Consider the following 22,253-nt stretch of genomic DNA (forward strand, 5'->3'; position numbering starts at 1 on the left):
AACTACCTTCTTTATAATTTATTTTCAAAACCTACCTAGTTTAGAGAAAAAAGCCGTTAAAAACCAACTAGTTATCGTAGAGAATATGCTACTAAAAAATCTTGCAACAAAAAAAGAAAAACACTCTTATAAGATTTTTCTTCAGTTAAAATCTACGCGGTTATTTTGTTGTTTTTTTTTTTGGGTGTGCTAATCTACGTGGTTAATTAGTTGTTACAAAGCATATCCTCCTTGTCCTATATATAATGTCCAAGTCTAGCATCTCTTCCTCACCTAGGAAAAACCGTTTCCAACTCTACCATTTTCCCACCAACCCTCCACTCTCTTCCTCAAAACAATCGTTAATCTCTTCTACATTGTGAAGTCTGATATTCTCTAAGTAGACAACACAAACACACCTCAATTTATAGCACCCATCTTTCTTTTCTCCCACAAATTCAGCTCCATTTTGTTACACGTTCAAATAATAAGCCAAGAAGCCACCATGATCTCTTCAATGAAGTGCACAGCCTCATCTCTCACATGTTCCGCTTTCTCAAACAGAAAGATTCCCATTGCAAGGCCACAACTTGTCACGTTACCAACCATTAACAACGTTGAACAAAACACGGGTCTCTCTCAGTTGTGTTCACAGAAACCGCTCTACCTTTCATCCACTGAGAACTTGGCATTGGTGAAGAGAAGGAGGGAGACTGAGTGCCAGGCCTATGAAGCCGATAGGTCACGGCCTCTGGAGATTAACATTGAGCTGCCGGGCGAAGAGGCGGCGCAGAGGTTCAAGATTGGGCTGTATTTTGCTACATGGTGGGCTTTGAATGTGGTGTTCAACATTTACAACAAGAAGGTTTTGAATGCTTTTCCTTACCCATGGCTCACCTCCACTTTGTCCCTTGCTGCTGGCTCCCTCATGATGTTAGTCTCCTGGGCCACCAGGGTTGCTGAGGTCCCAAAAGTTAACTTGGACTTCTGGAAGGCCTTGTTTCCTGTAAGAAATTCCTTTCTTCTTTTTTTTGTATTTTTGTCGTTTTCCTAATTAATGTCATGAATGAATCAGGGTTTTAAATTGCCATCATTGTAATTGTAGTTTCGTTGCAATTCTTGATATTATGAAAAGTTGCAAACAAGACAAATACAGCTGATGTGGCAGCAGATTTGGTCGCAATGTGATCCGCAAATCTCCATGTGATACTTAACCGAGTTTTATTAACTCTTTCTTGTAAATTGAAAAACTCAACTATGTATCACATGGTGATCGGTTAGAACTATAGATAAGTGGTGGACTTGAATCATACAATAATTTCTTCATGATGTTGTAGTTGCAGACCGTTTTTCGAAGCCTTGATCGTCATACATAAATTTTGGAAAGGTTTATATGAAAATAGAGATAGGAAAATTACTTGAGAGAATTCAATAAAGCAATGCATTTATGGTGGTCAAATGGTGTGAGTGAGTTTGAAGTAAGGAAAGGTTGATTGAGTAGTACTCACTTGAGAAATTTCAAATTTTATTGTGCAGGTTGCGGTGGCACACACAATTGGGCATGTTGCTGCAACTGTGAGCATGTCCAAGGTTGCTGTTTCATTCACTCACATCATCAAGAGTGGAGAGCCAGCTTTCAGTGTTCTTGTGTCAAGGTTCTTGCTCGGAGAAGCATTCCCAATGCCGGTATATCTGTCACTGCTGCCAATTATTGGTGGTTGTGCATTAGCTGCAGTGACTGAGCTCAATTTCAATATGATTGGTAAGACTATTTGCTGAAAAAAAAAAAAACAAGGTTTAGATGAGATTTCTCATACTGTAGACATTTTTAATACGATGTAGAATTTATCATTTGTGTATATATATTTTTGGTGGTTCAATATTCTAAATAGAGAGAACACTTGATGTTTCAGGCTTTATGGGGGCTATGATATCAAATTTGGCATTCGTCTTCCGCAATATATTCTCAAAGAAAGGGATGAAGGGAATGTCTGTTAGTGGAATGAACTACTATGCTTGTCTTTCCATAATGTCACTACTAATTCTCACACCTTTTGCCATTGCTGTTGAGGGCCCCAAGGTTTGGATTGCAGGCTGGCAAACAGCTGTGTCTCAGATTGGTCCCAATTTTGTATGGTAAGCACAATTTGTATTTGTATTTGTAATTTTTTGCTGTTAGTTTTTGAATTAGTTCAACATGATTTCTTATTTTTGTACTTTTTATTTCATGTTGCTGGCCAAATTAACTTCGTGTATCCTCTTTATGAATTTTTTTTATTGGCAGATGTGAGATGTTAGTTTTGTTAATTTTCATTAACAGGGAGGAGTAAATTCAGTCTTTTTTTCTTTTCCTTCTTCCTTAACCACCCACCCAACCTTATGTCTCCCTTTATAAAATGTTGTTAACTAATGGATTTTGATGTTTACAGGTGGGTAGCTGCCCAGAGTGTCTTCTACCACTTGTACAATCAAGTCTCATACATGTCTCTTGATCAGATTTCTCCCTTAACATTCAGCATTGGAAACACAATGAAGAGGATTTCGGTCATTGTCTCTTCCATCCTTATCTTTCACACGCCTGTTCAGCCCATCAATGCTCTTGGTGCTGCCATTGCAATTCTTGGCACCTTCCTCTATTCACAGGTGCATTGTCGTCTCCTTCTAAATTGAGTTTGTTTTTTGTACTCCGAGATTCCTAAGTGAGAATCCTAAGGGACAACAAGCTTTGTGCACAGAAATTATTGTTTTTTGTTTGCTTTTTCTATCTATATCTATATTTATATCAAGTACATTAAGAGAAAGGATTATAGAACCTCCATATACACTATTCTTTAAAAAGTGCTGGATTTTGAAGCATTTAATCAGTGCAAACAAAGTCAAATAAGTCATACTAAGGCGTGCAACAGCCCCTAATATAGTTCAATTTGTTGAATGTACCTCTTCACATAAATTAGGCATTGTTACATTTTTACAGACCCAAAGAAAACTCACAAGTTGTAATATTGTGTTTTTCTCTCTTGAATATTCCAAAGAAAATTTTAAATTGTATCCATGAACAACAGAAATCACAACTAATGGTTTGCAAAGTGTGAGTGGCCGTATTATAAATGTTTAGTTTTTTTTCTACGGTTTTCTATTATTAAAACACTACTCAATTAGTGATACATGAATACATGACACATAATCATATATATAGATAGAACACAACTGACAAATTTCCATTGATTGTGTGAACAGGCTAAACAGTAAGGTGATAATTTTGAAGCTGTTAAGTAACACACGCGAACAATGACTCATGGCTGGAGCTCAAAGTGTCACTAATGAGGACTACGGCATTAATTAGCTAGTTTTGTTGTCAATAGGAATTTAAGTTTATTTCTTTTGGGCCATAGCAGGAGCATTTCTAATCACGTTTCGATCTGTGTAAATTAGCTTTAGAAGAATGGAATGCACTAAGCCGTACTTGATCTTTAGGATGTAGGTATATCAATTCTCGAAAAAAAAAATCGTTGTAAAGTCATGTAAATCAGTACTTATTATTTTATTGGTTTGTTACTTATTATTGTGCAGACTAACTTGAAAGCTCAATATTGATTATTAGACAGTCCAACATTGTTTGGTGACTTTGGTCAATGTTCAATTAGACCAATATCGTGACTAACTGACTATTCGTTAAAGGTGATGCTATTCACAATCTTTTTTAGGATGAGTTTATTTAAATTTATTTATTAAAATAAACGTTTCTTTTAATAAAATAAATAGATTTTTTTTTTAGTGTATTTGTCTAAATTATTTTTACTTAAAAAATATTTTTTACTTATTTTAAGAAGAAAATCCTATGTGTTTCTTAATAAACACTTATATAAAAAGTACTTATTTTAAAAGAAAAAGTTTAAACAAACTCACCTTTATTTTTTGCATTGTCTATTTTCTGACTTGTAATTTTTTTTCAAAAATACCTTCACAGAAATTAGTTTACATAGCTTAGTTTTTTTTTTTTTTACAATAAACTAGTTTTTATATAAAATATAAATTACATTGCCGAAACCAGTTTATGAAAGGTAGCTTTTTCATATTATGGAAATTAGTTTCCATTAAGTGAAAAAATAAAATGAGAGTTTCTACGGTACCTTTAAATTTTACGGGATTTTGATTTTGATGTTGTTAGTTTTTAACCAATAAAATTGTCATGTTATTGGTCTTCTCGTTAGTTAAAAAAAAACTTTTTTAAAAAATTAGTCCTTGATTAGAGGTTTTCATATAACTTGTCTTTTATATTTTCTGACGGAAAATCATAACTTTCTTGTTCCACTGGTCTTGGCCAAAAACTAATTTTGAAGGGTTGTTTTAAGTTTTAATAGACAGTGTATTTCAATCCTAAGTTAAGTTTCAGTGTCTTATGCTCTTTGAAATATTATACTATTTTTATTTAAAAGATACGATAAAATATATCTTAGTTTTAGTTTTACATATATATATATATATATATATATATATATATATATATATATATATATATATATATATAATGACATAAATATAAAATATCCCTAATAAAAAAACATATATAAATGGAAGGAATAGTGTAAACCATGGAAATATTAAAATAGTTACCTTTTTCTTTCCTTCATATATTGGTTTTCATCAATTTATCCCTCCATATATTTTCATTAATTGGTTTCAAACAAAAAAATATTAAAAATTATTGAGAAAATAAAACACTAGCAACCCACTAATTAATAATTTTTTTAAGGAAACTAAGTAATAATTTAAGGGTAGAATGTCGGTTTTTTTCGTAAATACATCTTCTCTTTCTTATTTTTTCTCAATTTACACTACTTTATAATTTAATTCCTAATATACACTATTTGAGACTTTCTCTCTCCTTTTTATTTTTTTAATTTAAAATATTATAAAATATAAATATTATATTATATAATTTTTTTAATTTATTTTAAAATTACTTATTTATTATTTAATTTAACCTGCATTTCTACTTACATGGACGAAGAATAAAATGAACAGTGAAGTAGAACAAAAGGTGAAACTTGCCGACAACATGGTCATAACAAACAATTGTCCTAACATATTTTCATCTTAAATTTTTTCTTCTTAGTCAAGTGTAATTGTATTTTATTGATAAATATATAATGTTCTTTCATAAGTAAGTTGTTAAATAAAAAGTCTTCTCATTTTTAATTAAATCTAATGACATAAATAAATTAATTATATTTAGTAATATAATTATATTAAAAATAATTATATTAAAAAATTCAAATTTTAAATAAAAATATTCACCTAAAAAATATGTTAAGTAAATTAAATAAAAAAATAAAAATAATTATATTTAATAATATCATTTTATTTAAAAAATTAAAAAACAAAATTATAAAATTTAGTTTAATAAATAAATAATTTTAAACCAATTAAAAAATTATATAATATAATATTTATATTTTATAATATTTTAAATTAAAGAAAAACAAAAAGGAGAGAGAAAATCACAAATAATATATATTGGAAATTAAATTATAAAGTAGTATAGATTAAAAAAAATAAGAGAAAAAAAAAGTATTTACGGAAAAAAAAAAAAAAGTAGAATGTCTACACATCTCCTAATTGATATAAAATCAAAGCACCTAACTAAAAAGGCCAGTGATTCTCGTCAGTATCAAGTGTCAATTTCACTTTATGGCTATGCATGGACATCTTCTATTTGTTAATAATGGTTTTTTTTATGAAAAAAAAATAGTTGAATCGAATTTCAAAAAGCTGGCCAGGATGAGTTTCAGAAAGACCACAAAATTTAAAAGGTTTTTCAGAAGTATTTACAAATTATTAATTTACTAACAAGATTTTTACATTATCAATTAAAATTAAATTTATATTATTATGAAATATAAATTTATTTCTTATCAAATGTATTGATTTTTGTTTCTATAATGAATTTTTTTACATATAACTAGTACTTTACCAAGACTCCCTCAAACACACACAAAACAAAACATGGAGCTTCCACTCCTAGCACATCATGCACTCTTTGCACTAAGCTTTTGCATCTCAATTTTCTTGGCATCGTGTGATGATGATTTTCTATCCGTGAAAAAGAATTCAAGTTCATCTCCATTTCCTAGCAACTTTCTTTTTGGAACTGCATCTTCTTCATATCAGGTTCTTATTTGCACCTTTTTCTCTATAATACGAGACTATATTTTCAATGACTAAATATCAAATTAAGATTATATTTCTCTCTCTCTCTCTCTCTTCTTCTTCTTCTTTTCTAGTCATATATTCGTTATTAAGTACTTACTTTGCCAAATCATGAATGGTTTTGCAGTTTGAAGGAGCTTACTTGACTGATGGTAAGGGACTAAATAACTGGGATGTTTTCACTCATAAGCCAGGTGCAGATTCTTATTCATCTATGTTACTTTATAGTGCTCCATAATTTTCTTAAGAAAAATGGTGGTGAATAGGAGTAGGGAGGAGAAAAATAGAAGAAAAAAATTTGATGAAGGTAATAAGCAACGTGATAGAAAAAGAAAGAAAGGAAGTTGATATATGAATATACTGATTGTTATTTCCTCAGAAAAAGTTCGTTGCTATGGTTCACCATGTGCGTTTACATTTCAGGCACTATAATGGATGGAACTAACGGTGATGTAGCTGTTGATCATTACCATCGTTATCAGGTATGAATTCTATTTCTGCCAAATTAAACAAGCCCATCTTGTTTCTGTAGGAAAAGATTCGATAGGGAAATCAAGATAGCGCTTTATTAAAGAAAAATAGTACTTTTCAATCACATTTGGAAGGACGTGTTTAAAAACTTATAATAATTATATAGTTTTAAAATATTTTCACAATTTTAAAACATAATTTTGTAATACAAACTTCGTAAAATTAATTTTTATTTTAAATTTAAATAAATAGATGCATAGTTAGTTCAACCCACCTTTTTTCACACAACTCATACATCGTAATTGTGATAATATATAATTTTAATGAATTTACAATCAGATATTTGCTTGCATAATTTTTCTCAAGCCGCAAGCCTTAAAATACACAATCTACTTAAATGTGAATTTTTTTCAACCAAGTTCACATGACATACGGATTAATTAACAAAGTTGACATGCGATTACGTGTCAACCGACAAACTTCTATTTCTTTTTTATTTGTGTACTTTATTAATAGATTTATTATATTAGGAAATTTAATATTTTTTGTAAGGGAGAAAATATTATGAAATTTATAATTAATTATTAAAATTCGATTTTTTAGTTGATTTTACTTTTTTATTCTAGGTTCATAGTTGAATTTTGTGTTATGTACGACAGATACAGACTAAGAAAATAAAGTCCCCTTCTTTTTTATTGTATATCGGGTTGACTTGACAATGTTGGCATGTTAAATTTATTTCAATTTGAACCATACCTAAACAAGCTACTAAAGTTAGGGTGATCTAGCTATATATATGTGTATATACTTAACTCTACTCTAATAATTGCATTAGATAAGTATAGAAGATTAGTTTAGCCTTTAGATTCATGTCTTTTATATATTACAAGATAAATATCAAATTCTAATCATATTTCCTATCTTGTAACAATAACAACGCATACACACATAGGAGATGGCTTTTTTAGTAGCTTCGGGCCCTACATATTAGGCTTCTCCAAATTTCCTTAAGACTCTGAACAGTTGCACTATCCAATAAATTAAAGAGACAAATGCATATGATATTTTGTGTCTATATTTTTCTTGCTAAACAATGTAGCTGGTTGAAAATAATTGCAAGTCCCTTAAACCTCAGCGGTTTTCATTGTTAATGTCCTTGAATATGTACATTTGTGAGAATAATAGTTTGGGTTCTTGGGGAATAGCTTGGCAGGGTCGAAGAATTTGTAAAATATAACAAATTCTTATTCTATTAACAATTTCAGCTTTGTAAACTCATAATGTTTTTTTTTAAGGAAAACTCATCATGTTATACACCAAAAAAATGTTGTTTAATATTTTTTTATTATTTGAGTTCAAGACAAAAATAATTTTTTTGTGAGATTTTACTCACTTTTTTTAAACTTTAAATTAATCACAATTTCTTTTAAATTGTTGGGTTAAGAAAAAAAAAACTTTAGAAAGAAGTAGGTGTAAAACCAATGATTATAAAAGACAGAAAGAAAACCGTCTAAAGCTTAATGAAGACCAATAAAACAGTACCCCACTCGCACCTATCTTGAAACATTGTCTCTGATTGCAATGATTGTCTTCTGTGCTGTCACAGAATTTATATTTTAAAACTAAATTATTGTATAAAATACATTAAAAATATTTTTTACATTACTTCTATTATATGAAATAAATGTGATTATAATATATAGGTAAAATTATAAATTTGGTCCTTTAATTTGTCTTTAATTTTAATTTTGGTTCCCTTTTAAAATTATTGACAAATTTTGTCCTCCTATTTTATACAATCACACAATCTTGGTCCCGTAATGCAAAATTGGACGTTAATCCTGAAGACCAAGATTGCATGATTTAATAAAATAGGAGGACAAAATTTGTCAATAATTTTAAAAGGAGACCAAAATCAAAATTAAAAACAAATTGAAAGAACAAAAAATACAATTTTACCATATTTATACAATTCAATTCAATTACAATCACACAATCTTGGTCTCCTAGTGCAAGAAGATTGCATGATTGTATAAAATAGGAGGACAAAATTTATCAATGAGACCAAAATCAAAATTAAAAACAAATTAAAAAGACAAAAAATACAATTTTATCATATTTATACAATTCAATTCAATTAGTCTTACCTTTTAGTCATACAGATGCAATACAGCTATTGATATTAAATTTAAGGATGTTTATTGGATAGTTTGATTTAATTTTTAGATAAAAAAAATTCATTCAAATCAAACATAAAATAAAATAAATATGTCATAAAATTTGATTTGTGTTAAATTATTATCTGAATTAAATTAAACAATTTTTTTATAGTTTAATTTTGTTCGATTGGATGGTTTTTATTTTTTAAATATATTATTATAATTTAAAATTTATCGATTAAATTTACATAATTATTATATTATATTATTTTTAAAAAAATTATGAATTTTTTTAATATGTTTTAATTGAAAACAATTATTTTTATTTCTATTTAACATTAATATAAAATGATGTTATCAATCTTTTTTAAGGTAACAATAATTTATACCTCACTTTATTTAACACTATTAATATTTTTTTTAATATATGAAAATAAAATATGTATCTTAATTATAAAATAAAAAAATTAATTAATTATTTAATAAAAATTAATACTAATTACTACAATAAAAATAATATAATTATAATATGTGATTTATTAAATTTGATTTATTTTTTTTATAATAACATCTTAAAATCCAACCAAACCAAAAAAAAATATATGATTTTTTAAATTTTTAGTTTTAGCAATTTTCGATTTTTTTTATTGATTTGACAGTTTTGAAATCATTTGATTCAATTTTTAACATCTGATTAAGCTTGAAAAACAGGAAGATGCGGATCGTATGGATGACCTTGGAGTCAACAGCTACAGTTTTTTCATTAATTTATTATTACAGTAAATGCGTGTAACATATCTCTATCGTTAATATGTTTAAATTAAATTCTTATTCTGTTAATGGTTTAAGTATATAAATTCATAATGTTTATGAATATTTTAAGTTTTATTAGATAAAAATTATATTCGATAAAAAATTATATTTTTTTAAAATTTTCTTACCAAAAATTAATTAAACCAGAATTTTATCGTTTTCAGTAACTATCAATGTCTAAATTTTATATATATATATATATATATATATATATATATATATATATATATATATATATATATATATATATATGTGTGTGTGTTAATTTAGTTTATGCTATTAGAATTGTCAATAATTTATATATTTTTAAAATAATTCTTAAAGTTATTGAGTTTTTTAATTTTTTTCACTTAATTAATTAATACATCCTTACTTAAGAGTGTTTTTATATAAATAAATAGAAAAGTATTCAAAAGAATTTTTATAAAATAGACCCGAAATAACAATTTAAGAAACGTCGTATTATCATGAATGAAAACGTATATAAACACGTAAAAAATATTCATTGCAATTTGCAAAACCAGTAATAATAATTATAAACACAGGGTAGACAATAATTCACCAAAAATAATTAAGACAGCATAGACAAAGACAAAGAACACACATCTCAACCGCAACTGTTTTGAAACGTGTCTGGTCGAAATATATGTGCTTATTGGTTTTACAATTCAAATTGATATTCAAATGGTATCTAAATGTGTGATTAGTCTTAATTTTAGTCATATAGCTAATTATATTTCATTGATATTCAAATCGAAAAACAGGAGGACGTGGATCTTATGGATTACATTGGAGTCAACAGTTATCGCTTTTCTTTATCATGGGCCAGAATTTTGCCCAGTAAGTTTTCTTATTAAAAAATTTGGTTTGATTACTGGATATTCAATATTATAATTTTACTCTCTTGATTCCAATGGCATCTTTTAAATATTACGGTTATATAATTTTGATTTTAGCATAGGTCTTTTATTTAATATTTAATAGAATTTTTTTCGTAATGATAATGACACAACAATTATTGTGTTGTTAATTAACACATATTAGTGTCGCATAAAAAAACAGATATTGATATGACTTAATTATATTTTTTTATTTTTTATTGTTGTGATTTAAAAAAATTAAAAATATGATTATGTCACATTAGATTAGATTAATTATTATGTGAATTGACACATTAACATTTAGTGTTTTATTAGAAAAATATATCATATATTCAATAATTAATAGAGGATCAAAATTACACATTATAGTATGTGGAGGACTTAATTCATCCAATTGAATTAAAAGATCAAAATTAAAGAGTACCTGATACACTGATCGTGAAATTAAAGCCTTGAAAATAACAAAGTGCATTTACTTTTATTATGTCTAACTCTTACGTTTTAAATTTTATTATCCAGAGGGTAGATTCGGCAAGGTGAACTGGGCTGGCATTGATTATTATAACCAGCTAGTTGACACAATTGTCTCTAAAGGTCATTTTGTGTAACCCAGCTTTGCATCTCCTTAATTGCTTAAACTTATTTATTAAAAAAATCTTTAAAAAAAATAAATAATTCTTCACTTTTAAATATGTTTGTTTAAATTTATTTTCATAAAAAAATAAATTTATTTTTTAAGTAATAAACTATATTTGTTTCTTAAAAAAATGTTTTTTAAAAAATAATTATCTTTTTTTAGTTTAAACAAACGGGCTCTTGACTAGTGTGAATAATTTTACTTTACATTTTTTTCTTCTTTTTTCTGATTTGGTTTCAGAAATAGAACCTTTTGTCACAATGTCACATTATGACATTCCTCTGGAACTTGAGGAAAGATATGGAGGTTGGCTAAGTCCTGAAATCCAGTAAGTACACCATATCAATGACAATATACAATAATTTAAGAGTAAGGTCGCAAATATTTTGGTAAATGTAAAGTTTTCTTATCTTTAGGGAGGATTTCAAGTATTATGCAAACATATGCTTCAAGAATTTTGGAGACAGAGTCAAATACTGGGTCACCTTTAATGAACCAAACGTTGCAACTATTCGTGGTTATAGAACAGGGATGTGGCCACCTTCTCGTTGCTCTGGTTCATTTGGTAATTGCAGCTATGGTGGGGACTCAGAGAGGGAACCTTTCATTGCAGCTTCTAACCTTCTCTTATCCCATGCGGTTGCCGTTGACCTATATCGAACCAAATATCAGGTAAGATATGAATTTTGTTATCAAACTTAATTAAACATCGATATACTTTGATCAATTGTAACTTAATTAATTAATTAATTCAAAATTATTTTGGATATAAATTTTAAACTAAGTATTATATAAAAAAAATTGTATAAGAGTATCATTATTAATCTTCCAGATCATTTTTTTGGCTAGTTGAGATGATTGAAAGAAATTTGTTTTGCTAATTGTAAAAATAGTGTGTGAAATACACTTCAAAATAAGCTAAAATATAGTGAGGAGCGCAACAGTCTTACTTTTATAATGTAAGAATAAATTAAAAGATATTTTTCTTATATAAAAATTTAAACAAACACATCGAGAAAATTATAAATTAGTATATTAAAGTGATTTCCAACGATCAATTTATTTTTTCCAACAACTATTTTCTCATACCTTCGGAACGTTTTAATTATTGAAAATAATTTTATTTAATTTTACACATTTATCATATATATAATAAATTAATTAACTTTTAAAATAATTATTTTAAAGTAATTCGAACAATAATTTATTATTAGAAGACAGTATAAACCTATTATACAAAGTAAACATTTAAAATACATTGATACTAAATACAAGACTAAAAACTAGAAATATAAAAAAGAAAGGAAAATCCATGGATAGTAAACGGAAAAGAATCAATTGTGACAGCGTTGGTTGGCGGTTGCACATTTTTGGTAAAGTGGACCTATGCTGCTGGGTTTACCTTTTTTGTGGGGTTAAGCCTACGTGGTTGAGTTGACTGCAGCCAAGTGGGCTCTTAGGATGTGCATTATGCTGATCCGTTGAAAAGAAAAAATTATAGAGGTCGCTCTCATTTTGGTGTTATAGGGTGGAGGAAAATCAAGAAAAAAGATATAGATGTTATATTTGATGTGATGAATGTAAGTTGTTAAGAGAATGATATTTTATTTTTAGAAACCACTCAAGGGATAAGAGAATTGAAAGTAATTGATATCTAATATAGAGGGAGGGAGAGAGAAATAGATAGTTAGATAGTTTCATGGTATACTTAATTTGTTTAGTTATTAATACATTAATTGTCTTTAAAAATAAAGTATTTAAATTGTTTAGAAGGTGTTTATTTGTGTTTTTATTTTCTATTTCCACTTTTTTTATTACAAAGTTGTCACATTATTTTTTAATCTATTTGATGTTTTTAAAGATTTATTTATATAGAAACAGTGAAAACAACTTTTCTTTTGGTTTTCTTCCGGTACATATATTTTTGAAAACACAAACAGATTCAGAATAGTGCTGTAACTTTGTAAATAGAAAGTAAAAACAGAAAATAAAATTGCAATATTATGAGAAAGGTGTGCTACTATATATTAATTAATGCACTATACTTGAATATCAGAAAAAACAGGGAGGGAAAATTGGAGTTGTGATGAATGCTATATGGTTTGAACCTGTCAGCAACTCCTGGAAAGACAAGTTAGCTGCTGAGCGAGCTCAATCATTTTATATGAATTGGTAAATTAAGTCTTTTAATTAGTTCTTGCTATTGGATGATGAGTTGTTGATGGCCTCTCAAAGAATTTCTAAGACCGTGACATATATGCAGGTTTTTGGACCCAATTATCATAGGGGAGTATCCAGCAGAAATGCATGAAATATTAGGACAAGACCTCCCAACATTTTCAAGATACGACGTGGAAAAACTCAAGTCCGGGTTAGATTTCATTGGAGTAAACCACTACACCAGTGCCTTTGCCAAAGACTGCATCTTCTCTGCGTGTGAACAAGGACGAGGGTCTTCAAGGACTGAAGGTTTTACTCTAAGATCGCCACAAATGAATGGTATCAGCATTGGAGAACCGGTACGAAACTCTTTATATAGCTTTTCATTATTGAGGACCATGCACGTTCAATTTGGAAAATAATTTTAACTATAGGGAGTTATTGCATGTAGACTGCACTTGACTGGTTGTATGTCCACCCACAAGGCATGGAGAAGATACTGACTTACTTAAAGCACAGGTACAACAACATACCAATGTTCATTACCGAAAATGGTGAGTAAAAATAGCTCTCGACTCTATTATTACATGTTAGTAATCTCCATGTGATACTTAATTAGTTGAGTTTTTAAATTTAATAGAAATAGTTAATAAGACTTTTACATGTCACCTGGAAATTGACTAAAATCATATGTATTTGAATTTGATGCTCTCAAACCATATAATAATTTATTCTATAATCTCCCTTCATTGGTTTTAATTGTATTGTCCTGCATATATAGGAATTGGGATGAGGGAGAATTCCAACCATGCCACTAAAGAAATCATCAATGATGTCGAAAGAGTGGAATACTTGCGTGGTTACTTGGATTCCTTGGCAACAGCAATAAGGTTGTTGTCATACCCATCTTAGTTTGCAAAACATGCATACCAAACTTCCACATATTTTTTGTCTTAAATATTAGCAAATAACTAATTAGAAAGCCATATATACCTTGATCAAGATCACCCCTTTTGGTTAAGAAATTGTTACTTCAATTGTACATGAATTACAGGAAAGGAGCAGACGTGAGAGGGTACTTTGTGTGGTCCTTGCTTGACAACTTTGAGTGGACTGATGGATACTCTATAAGGTTTGGACTTCATCATGTGGACTATGCAACTCTCAACAGAACCCCAAGAATGTCTGCATTTTGGTACAAAAACTTCATTGCTCTTCATGCCCCTCGTGCAGGCACAAGACCTCAGCATACTCAAGAGTGACGAACAATGGAATGATATATAGTTTACTTTCAAGGAAGAAAATAAGCAGTCATTTTCTTTAATGGCATGTTTAGTTTAGGAAAGAAAGTGAAAGGGAAAAAATAGAAAGAAAAAAAAAAGAATAGAAAGTGAGTTGATTATATAAGTTATTACCGTATTTCTTTTTCCTAGTTTGGTTGTGAAAAAAATGAAAGAGAAGAGAAAAAATATATGTATAATGATATAAATATCTTTAATAAAAAAATAAAGTATGTTAAAATGTGTTATTTTATATATAGCAACTTTCATCTCTTTTGAAAAGATTGTAAAAATTGAATCCCACTTAGAGTTTATTTGATTTGTTAAAATTATAGTATTGAACTGGATAAAAAGAATAGGACAAGAAGAATAAGTCAAGACAAAAACATAAGTTAGAAGATAATTTTTTATCTTATGTATTGTTTGACAAATAATAAACAATACAAATAAAATAATATAAAATTTACTAAAATACCTAATATTAATTATCCTAATAGATATCAAATTTAAAGAGTTTACCAAAATATATAAATAAAAAAGAGATGAGAATAAAAAAATTTGGTGTTTCATTTTTTAAATGATTATGTTGGTTAGTTGCTACTTTTTTCAGTTATTAAAAAAATATGAAAAGAGATATATGTGTCTTTTTAATAATTTGTACTTGAGCAATGAAATTTCACAATTGAAATCTAGGACTAGATAAGTTCTTTCTTCTTTCTTCATTGATTGTCTCGATGTATTCAAAAATCCGATAGAAAATTTTTTGATAGTACATTTTTATAGTAATAGTATAAAATGAAGGTTCTTCACATTTCACATTATTAGTTTCGGACTAAAAACTAAGTATCAATTAAAATCGGAATATGGTAAATTGGTTTCTTAGAATTCATAAAGGAGATTTTATATTTCTAGAATTCAATTAGATGCCAAATCTATAAATATACTTTTTGTGGTTGTTGAAGATATTTTTTCTATTTTATTCTATATTAATTCAAAATTAAAGAAATTGAAATAACAATTGAAATAACAAAGTTATTTTTCTTTGTTTTTGTTTTAATATTCGTTTTTCTTTCTAATAGAAATAGAATTCTATTCTAGAATAATATATAAAATAATACGAAAGATTTTCATTATCATTAGATTACAAAAAGTTGTCTCATGATTTTTTAAGTAACAAAAATTAGAGATTTTGTTGTGTCCTCATATATTTGATTTGTGTTATCTCCTAATTTTTTTCAAATCAAACATAAAAACAAAAATATTTATTTTGTCTAATACCATAATTTTTAACGAATTATAGACATCCTTAAACTATTTATCATACCTTCCTTTTAAAAAACACTACCAAATAAGTAAATGGTAGTAAATCTTACGATTTTTCCTCCCTTGTCCCTTCATTCCTTCTCCTTTCACTCATTCCAATTTCCAAATGATGCACAAGGGTGTAACCAAGTGGAGAAAATCAAACACTTTTATAAGCTCAAGTTTTGCAACACGAAAATAATTATGTCAATAAACTTTAATCATTTATTTAACAAGTTAAATTTAAAGATGTAGCTTGATTTGTTAAAAAAAAAAGGCTTCAATTTAGGTTTTTGAAGCTTTTTATTATTTAAATTTTTAAAAATGAATAAGTTTAATGAAGGTGAAGTTAATTAAAAGTGATAAATTTAAATGTTAAGGAATGACAAGTTTTGTTTTTTTTAAAAAAAATCTTATATTAAGTATTGAAGGATTCACAACGACTCATGTACATTATTCAATCATCTGAATTAAACTTCAAGATAAACTATAATTAAAATATTTTATTAAAATTCAAAATTATTATAAAGAATAAAATGTTAAGGGATGCGTTGCTTGCTTGGTCCTCGCGTGGCATTACAACTGAGATATTACTATAAGATTAAAACTGTTTGAAAAGAATTCCAAAACCACTACCAAGTTAGTACAAGCAATTGATTGCCAAGCATAAACAAGGCTCCCTTGCCAAAACACGACAGAGAATGGGAAATGCCAGTACAAACAATTTGAGGTTGATGCGAGCTTAAGGCATTAATAACACAGCCTGATCAGATGTTTCCAATAAGTTACAACATTTTCTTAGTTCTTTCAATCTCCTAGTAAAATACATGAATTAAACTCTCTTTTCAAAAAGACTTCTTTATCCGTGAAGATCCAAACATCTGGTTTACCTGTTCAGACTTGATTCTGCTAGAAAGGGTGGTACAAGGCTCACCAGTCACCAGTATATGACAGCATGCACGATTTAAATCCCTATATGAAGCTCCTCTTCTTTTCCATTTATTTGGGTTTCTCTTTTCAAACCAGCAATATTTTCATTGCCCTCCCCTCTACAGCAAGAAAATATTGCATTCCTATGCCACAGAAGGAGAAACCAGCATACAGTGATCCGTGACCACTCTTCCACCTTCTGAATATCTGCATCTGCATTCAAAAACATTTCTTTGTTTTTCAGGCAAACAAATCAGCCGCACAACTGAATCAGGATGTTTTCAATTTGAATGATAGTATACTCACTTAAAACTGAGGCAAGATGAAAACATAGCTATAAAGGTGATCCATATCCTCAACCCAAGCACACATCATTTCAAGCATTTTAACACCTCCACCAAGGTGAACTAGCTTCGTAAAAGTGTTCATCATCATCCCATGAAATTTGACATGCTTGAAGGCCAATTGCAACACTCGGCTCTTTTCCATGTTGTGCAATCCAATTTACAACCGCTGTTTCTTTTTCACTCTCACTACTGAAATCTTTCTTGTATTTTCCAAACGGATTAAGTCCAGGATTACTCATATTCGCAATTGCAGCTGGCATATACATAGAATCACCAATTAATGGTGCCTTATAGGCAGCAAATTGAGCTCGAATCTGCATTAAAATTGAAGTTACTATTCAGGTACAAAACAGAGTTTCCTTTTTCCTAAAAGATAATCAAATAAAAGAAATAACAAGATTTTCTTTATTTAGGCCCTGTTTTGATAAGTTTCTCTATAAACCCTTGTAAGAGAAGAAAATAAGAAGGAAAAAAGAAATAAGTTTCTCCATTAAGTTGCAATTAACTTATTCATAAGCTAATTTTAGTTTATGGGAGAAATTTATTTCTTATTCTCTTCTCCTATAAATACTTAAGAGAAGTTTATCCAAACATAACCTTGTTCAATATAATTATACCCTTTGAAACACTGCCAAATGGCCACTAGCTGGTTCACCATTCATATAATAGAATCCAACATTTAAGTGGTTGAAAGAAAACATAAAATGACAGCTGGCAGACCTGATGTGTTTTACCAGTAAGAAGGTTGATTTTGCACTCATATGCATAATCTTGAGAAGGCCACCCACAGTCTTCAATACAATACTTGTCTTGTATAGCAGTAGCTGGCCAGGGAACCTTTCTGCATTCCAGGACCTCAAGTTGACACAGATGCCATCCCTTGATAAAATCTGCAGTCAATCAACCTACTGGGTTGAATCCACAAAACAAAACCCCTTTTTTGGAAACTTTTAACCCAAGTCACATAGCAAACAACTGTTTCAAAAGTTAACTTTTGATACAAATGCCTCATCCATGGACACATCATGCTGCTGTAGTACACTAGGCTAGTCTAAACCATTCAAATTATACTCAGTCAAAGAACATACGATCATATATGTTCATTAACATTAAGTAACTAATTTCCATATTTGGTAATGCACCTAACCAAAGTATATGGTTGAAAAGTACATGATATCTCAATTTCCATCAAGTAGTGTAAAACGAATACATTATTCTCAAGAGCAACACTTTGCCTCCTATTATTCCTTTCAAGAAGTGGAATATTGACTATCAGCCAAATCTAAAGTTAAGCTTATGAGCCACCAATACCATGAGGCCTGGTCTTGGCTTCTCCTGCAAGCTGCTAAAGACAGTCATTCAAACATTGAAAGCACACCTAACTATTACTATCTAGCTACTTCTAGAACAATCTTTCTTAGCTAATCACTCCAGGTCATGTGGTTACCTTCAGAAATAAGTCTAGGAGCCATGTCAATAGGACGCATATAGTGGGTAATGATTCCAGTTGGCAAAGGAAAAGCTGCAAGAGCAAGATAGAACTTCTTCACCTTTTTCTCCTGGAAAAATAATTGCACAAGTACTCCTCAATAACATGAAAAATGCAATACCAGATACAATTAATTTTTATTTTCACTTGGTGAAGAAGGCACTCTTTCATACAGCAGAACACCATCTAATGACGAAGGTCAAATAGCTCATTTCTCATAGGAGTGTGACTTTTCAAGTAGTAGGTTATTCTGGCATAAGATATGAAATGGCATCATAGACATACCCTGATTTTGCCATGAAAGACGGAGCAATACTCTTTAGTCCTAGCCAATACCACACTGCATGTAATAACATTCTGTCACAATCTATAACAGTCAGAATGACAAGGAGCAACAATTATTTTTAACTATGTAATACCAGCCTTCAGTGCAATTATCAATTTGATGGGTAGTCATCAAAGGGGTTGTCATTCCCAAGGCACGAGTTGCAAAGGTTGCACAACTTTCTTCAATGTTGTCAGTAGTCCCACCTACCTAAAAAAGATTTTCAAAAAATTGCAGAGAAACCCTAAGCAATTAATTAATTAATCGTGTAAACATATCAACAAGTTTAAAGACACATCAAAAAGAAACTAGAGTTATTTAATTGAGTCTCTATATTAGTAATGTAAGGTATAACCCATTCAAGGCCAGCATAGAACCTAACTTAAATAAACATACTCCACCCTAAAGCAGACCCTGAATAGTGAATACATAACAATAACCAATTAGCCTTGTCTAAGTAACAATTTTCACTCGCTAGATGTAGAACAGATGACCATTGCCAATAAAATTTACAGCACTCTGCACTATCTAGCATAAAAATTGCAGAAACAATCCTATTGGGCACATATACGAGCATTAATAAATTTTTGATTTCGTACTGTGGGATTGATTACATACTGATGTACCAGCAGGTTTATCCAAAACTACGTAGGATTCCGCCACAGTTATGATCCTTGATCTCCAATCAATCTCATAGCACCTAAAAAGGGCTTTAAAAAGTCAAAAATATCTTGCCTCCATAACCTAAAAGTTAAAAATTCAAATTCAAACAAACATTTTGACTGTACCTAGGAGAGCGTTTCGGGTGCACATGCACTCGCAAATAAGTCCCTGGCTCAACAAATTGATCCACGTGAGTTACGCGGAAAGTTTTCTGTGCCTCTCGCACAGTTTTGCCTTTGATGGAAGCTCTTTTACGCAACACCGAAGGTTCCGTTACTTCTTTGAATACCCTAATTTGCTCTTCGGTGGCATTCGGAGGAGGCTGGGGACAAACAAGAGCGTAGTACACAGCTCCAAATTGAATCAGATCTGAAACGTACCTTCACAAAATGAAACCTAGCATTTAATCCAACGCAGACAAAACGAGAAATTAATCAATAACATGATACGCAGAGGCATAGACAAACACGCTTACAAAGGAGGAAGATCCAGAGCCTTGCAAATATGTTCCAACACAGGTCCTCCTTCTGATACAACTAAGTGTTCAATTCTCGGTGGAGTTTTGTGCGATGGACATGGAAGCAACCGGTCATACTTCCGGAAACTTAAATAGAAACAAGTTCAGTATCAAGCAACATGCGAAGGTAGTAGAAAGGAAGAAAGTAACTATTTGAGAATCAACGCGAAGGTACCTATCGGAAGAAGAGGTGGCGTTTAAGATACCGGCGTCGGTTGTTAAGAATTCAGCTTCACCGGCGAGTGCAGTGTTACTGTTGTGTGAACTCCGACAGCACCAACTTGGAGGGTGCTTGTTACGGTTATTGACGAGCGCTGCTCGCGAGATGCGAACTGCGCGCGCCGCCGCGGGCATGGCGAGGCTCCGGCAGCTACCAGAGAACAACATTGACGCCACCGTCATCGCCACCGAGGTCATGCTTACTTACACTCCTGTGACGTGTCTTCGACTCCGAGCTTCCTCTTCTTCTTCACAATTATCAGGTTGGGGCGGGTTTTGATTTGAAAAAATGTCGGCCCGTTATTAGAGGGCTCAATCTTGGTGCCACATGAAGTTAGTAATAAATGTATCTTGAAACGCATTTCCAGATGAAAAAAAACACAAAATATTGTATAATAATGATGAAAACATAGTATTATATAATGAATATGTAATGATGATAGTTTAAAATTAGGATTTAAAGAATAATAAAGATAAAATAAAAATAAGATTTTAGATAGGATTTAAAGAATATTAATGATAGGATGAAAATAAAACTAACAAATATGTATATAAGATAAACATTTATCATCTTTTTTTTTATTTCTTATTAGTCATCTTAATTCTTAAGTGATATTTTTTAAAATTAGTGTTTAAATACTAATAAAGATAATATGAAAATAAGATTTTAGATATGATTTAAAGAACATTAATGATAAGATGAAAATAAGACTAATAAACATAAGTATAAGATAAATGTTTATCATCTTTTTTTTTTATTTCTAATCAACCATCTTAATTCTTAAATGATATTTTTATTAAAAAATATATACCTATTTCGGAAGTATATCTCCAAAATTATAAATCATAGTTCCGAAGATACATTTTATAAATACGTATATGTAGTTCCATAAAGACATTTTTGGAAAGCAAAAAAGGATGCACTTCTTTAAGAAAAAAATGTATAATGGGTAAATGAGAGGTAGAGAGGAGAATATAGGGATGTAATTAGTAAAAATGAGGATGTAAATAACAAGAGCCTATTTATTTTAGATTTAAAATGAATATAAGGATATTTCAATTAACGACAAGTTTTTTAAATAAAATTATTGATATTTAATTTAAAAAATAAAGATGAAAGATAGTAGATTGAAATAAATAAATAGTTTTTGGAAGATCTTCACTTGATTTGTAGGCAAAAATATTATTGTTACGTGAACTCAGCTCAATATATTTCTTCATTATCCTAGAAATGATTCTACTCAGCATACCCATCACCAATTAATCATGTATGTAAATATAATTAATTTTGTGTCCTAAATGAATAATGAATAAATGTAATAACTCTTGTGTTTTTTATTATTATCATATGTAAAAAAAAAATTGGTCTAACAATAATTACAAATTAGGAATGGAATTAATTCGTGACTGAGTGATTTGAACACCTATTGTATCTAAATCACGACAAAAAATATACAATAATCACTAATGGTTAAAATTATCTGACAGTAATTTATTTTGTCACACAAGTGTCTAAAAATAAATAAATGTGTATATATACAATTATCAGTCTACACTTATGACGCAAAAAATTAAATATGTCTCACTCACAGATAATTAACAGTGTCATGAGATTCTTAAAAGTAATTACTGTATATATCAGACTGGATGTAGTTTTCGGCTATACATTCTTCGTTTTCCTTTGGTTTATAGCAAATGATAAGACCAGTGATAAGAGCATGCACGATATATATTACAGTGGTCTTCCTGCGTGTAATCATGTTTTTTCAATCCAAAGTGTAAGTTGCGTATATCATACTAAATGGACCACAAACAACGTAAACAAAGAGGTCAGCTCAAGAACTTTAATGCCAAATATATTGTGGTTGCCA

General features: G+C 29.5%; 2 protein-coding genes across 3 annotated transcripts; one reads left to right on the forward strand and one right to left on the reverse strand.

Moving 5' to 3' along the window:
• The first annotated feature begins 249 nt into the window (after positions 1-249).
• Positions 250-14,837, forward strand: LOC114388138 (beta-glucosidase 46-like). The gene is made up of 17 exons (XM_028348467.1): positions 250-985; positions 1,516-1,741; positions 1,893-2,115; positions 2,409-2,622; positions 3,217-3,224; positions 5,946-6,150; positions 6,317-6,383; positions 6,613-6,671; positions 10,397-10,472; positions 11,033-11,107; positions 11,391-11,478; positions 11,567-11,822; positions 13,207-13,322; positions 13,414-13,669; positions 13,762-13,864; positions 14,092-14,200; positions 14,365-14,837. The coding sequence occupies exons 1-17, from the start codon at positions 485-487 to the stop codon at positions 14,570-14,572; spliced, it is 2,790 nt and encodes a 929-aa protein (XP_028204268.1). The 5' UTR covers positions 250-484; the 3' UTR covers positions 14,573-14,837.
• Positions 14,838-16,488: 1,651 nt separating this feature from the next.
• On the reverse strand, positions 16,489-20,697 carry LOC114388704 (RNA pseudouridine synthase 6, chloroplastic-like). 2 transcript variants are annotated; one of them, XM_028349348.1, is made up of 10 exons: positions 20,339-20,696; positions 20,122-20,250; positions 19,772-20,026; positions 19,602-19,683; positions 19,078-19,193; positions 18,944-18,998; positions 18,617-18,728; positions 17,890-18,059; positions 17,129-17,483; positions 16,489-17,035 (listed from the first exon to the last, which is right to left on the reverse strand). In XM_028349348.1, the coding sequence occupies exons 1-9, from the start codon at positions 20,578-20,580 to the stop codon at positions 17,208-17,210; spliced, it is 1,437 nt and encodes a 478-aa protein (XP_028205149.1). In that variant the 5' UTR covers positions 20,581-20,696; the 3' UTR covers positions 16,489-17,035; positions 17,129-17,207. The 2 variants fall into 2 exon arrangements, with proteins under 2 accessions (XP_028205149.1, XP_028205150.1); XM_028349349.1 differs by lacking the exon at positions 16,489-17,035 and having other exon boundaries at positions 17,323-17,483; positions 17,904-18,059; positions 20,339-20,697.
• Between the last annotated feature and the right edge of the window lie 1,556 nt (positions 20,698-22,253).

Source organism: Glycine soja, chromosome 15 (genome assembly GCF_004193775.1).
Source record: "Glycine soja cultivar W05 chromosome 15, ASM419377v2, whole genome shotgun sequence".
Classification (NCBI taxonomy): domain Eukaryota; kingdom Viridiplantae; phylum Streptophyta; class Magnoliopsida; order Fabales; family Fabaceae; genus Glycine; species Glycine soja.

Bases quoted from the DNA above. Each gene is read 5' to 3' on its own strand.
- LOC114388138 (XM_028348467.1), top strand. From the start codon at position 485: ATGATCTCTTCAATGAAGTGCACAGCCTCATCTCTCACATGTTCCGCT. The intron at 11,108-11,390 runs GTCATTTTGTGT...ATTTGGTTTCAG, and splicing joins TGACACAATTGTCTCTAAAG to AAATAGAACCTTTTGTCACA. The intron at 11,479-11,566 runs GTAAGTACACCA...TCTTATCTTTAG, and splicing joins TGGCTAAGTCCTGAAATCCA to GGAGGATTTCAAGTATTATG.
- LOC114388704 (XM_028349348.1), bottom strand. From the start codon at position 20,580: ATGACCTCGGTGGCGATGACGGTGGCGTCAATGTTGTTCTCTGGTAGC. The intron at 18,729-18,943 runs GTATGTCTATGA...TTATTTTTCCAG, and splicing joins TCTTTCATGGCAAAATCAGG to GAGAAAAAGGTGAAGAAGTT. The intron at 18,060-18,616 runs GTAACCACATGA...GATTGACTGCAG, and splicing joins TCCTAGACTTATTTCTGAAG to ATTTTATCAAGGGATGGCAT.